The sequence below is a fragment of the Alosa pseudoharengus genome, unplaced genomic scaffold (genome assembly GCF_046254945.1).
Source record: "Alosa pseudoharengus isolate Yale_2024_CS ecotype anadromous, Long Island Sound unplaced genomic scaffold, YU_APseudo_1.1 YU_APseudo_1.1_scf_15, whole genome shotgun sequence".
In the NCBI taxonomy this organism is placed as follows: Eukaryota; Metazoa; Chordata; class Actinopteri; order Clupeiformes; family Clupeidae; genus Alosa; species Alosa pseudoharengus.
The window spans coordinates 16995338-16996797 of record NW_027468620.1 but is presented as its reverse complement, the minus strand read 5'-3'; the positions used below and the strand labels follow the sequence as shown (position 1 = coordinate 16996797).

The following is a 1460-nucleotide window of genomic DNA, read 5'->3' as shown; positions in this document are numbered from 1 at the left end:
TTACCTGCAAAATATTGGGATGTTGCAACTGTTCCATCAGCGTCATCTCTTTCACTATTTTAAAAGAGGCCAGTCGATAACAATCATTAGCCGATCCATACTTCTTGATGCAGTTGTCCATATCGTGACCTCCAAAATCCACTGACTTCAGAGCCACTGATAAGCTGCTGTTGATGGTCGCCTTGTAAACAGCTTTTGTGTAGCCCGAACCAAGGTACTGAATGTTAGTCACATTGGCAATACTGTGGCACCCTAACTGCCCGGTGTCGACCCTCACTGTATTCATCCAAAATACATTTTGTGCTTTCGCACTATTTGACCCAGCCGGCGATTGTCTGCTTTGAGCGTTTATGTGGCGATTGTCCCGTCTATCTTTGGCTTTGTTGAGTTCCCAGTAGCTCCCCGGCTCCAGGTCCATGAGCCGTCTTCTCTCCAGCGGACGAAAGGCGTCTCCAGTAGCTGGCCAGTGTGCTTGCCGTTGGCGGTACCGGAGAACCTCCTCGAGTCTTTCTCGTATTTGCATCTGGAGCTCGCGCTGCCGTTTCCAGTCACTGGTTGCGGGACGGCTGTTCACCTCGGCGGCGACAGCAGCGGTGAGTGGGTCCCCGACATGAAGCTGTGCGTTGTCCGCAACGCGCTGGTGCTGCCTGCCGTGGTGGTAGCTGCGCAGTCTGTCTCCGTGGTTCTGATGGTGCTCAAATCCTGGAATGAACAATAAATTCATCAGAGTACCGAGGAAGAAAGAAAGGCAGAAGCCAGCAGCCACCATGATCTTCCTCCTCTTCATCCTGATTACAATTACTAATCACGCAAACAATATTTTTTTCTTCTTCTATCGTGGCTCTAGCTTTCAGCTGACTGCACACACTGCAGCTGCTTGCGGTTGTATGGTCCAGCCTACGGAGCTTCAGATAGCGGACTGTACTCCGATCCAGAGGAGGATGTGAAATGTCATCTTGCTGTTATGATTTATGCCGCCACGCATTAAGATCCTCCCCATATAAGGTCGATCATGGTGACACTTGACTTGCCGTCTGCAGACCCCTCTGCCTCGTCGTGCGCGCACGGTTAGCTGGGGTCTCCACACACGCTCACACACACATACGCACTCTCTCACACACACATGCACTGTACGCGAATGAGTGCGAGTGAAAGAACGGTGACGTCAAGATGATTGAAAGATCGAGTCGGGCAGGGCAGTCGCGCTGGTTGTAGTTCTTCAGCTCCCTTGGCTCAGTAAGACCATAGGCAGAACTTCGAAATTGAGACTACGTTACCCTTAGTGCATTGCGTGTGAAGGGACGTGCGCCCTGACGCGAAGAACCAGCTAGCTATCTGCTGTGTTGTGAAGCTTGATAGGTTCTGCCTTTAGTTTCAAAACCATGCGCTCGTGGCCTACACGAACCAGAAAAAAATCTTCCTCTTGTGGATTATATTTGCCTTTTAGAGATTAAAAGATT

At 50.4% G+C, this 1460-nt stretch overlaps 1 protein-coding gene across 1 annotated transcript in view; it reads right to left on the bottom strand.

The window, feature by feature from the left end:
* The window catches only part of pkdcca (protein kinase domain containing, cytoplasmic a), a 30212-nt gene extending 29105 nt beyond the window's left edge, over nucleotides 1-1107 (bottom strand). The window contains exon 1 of the mRNA XM_076285755.1: nucleotides 5-1107. Coding sequence (XP_076141870.1) covers nucleotides 5-787 — 783 coding nt within the window. The 5' untranslated portion in view covers nucleotides 788-1107. The remainder of the gene's footprint in view (nucleotides 1-4) is intronic.
* Between the last annotated feature and the right edge of the window lie 353 nt (nucleotides 1108-1460).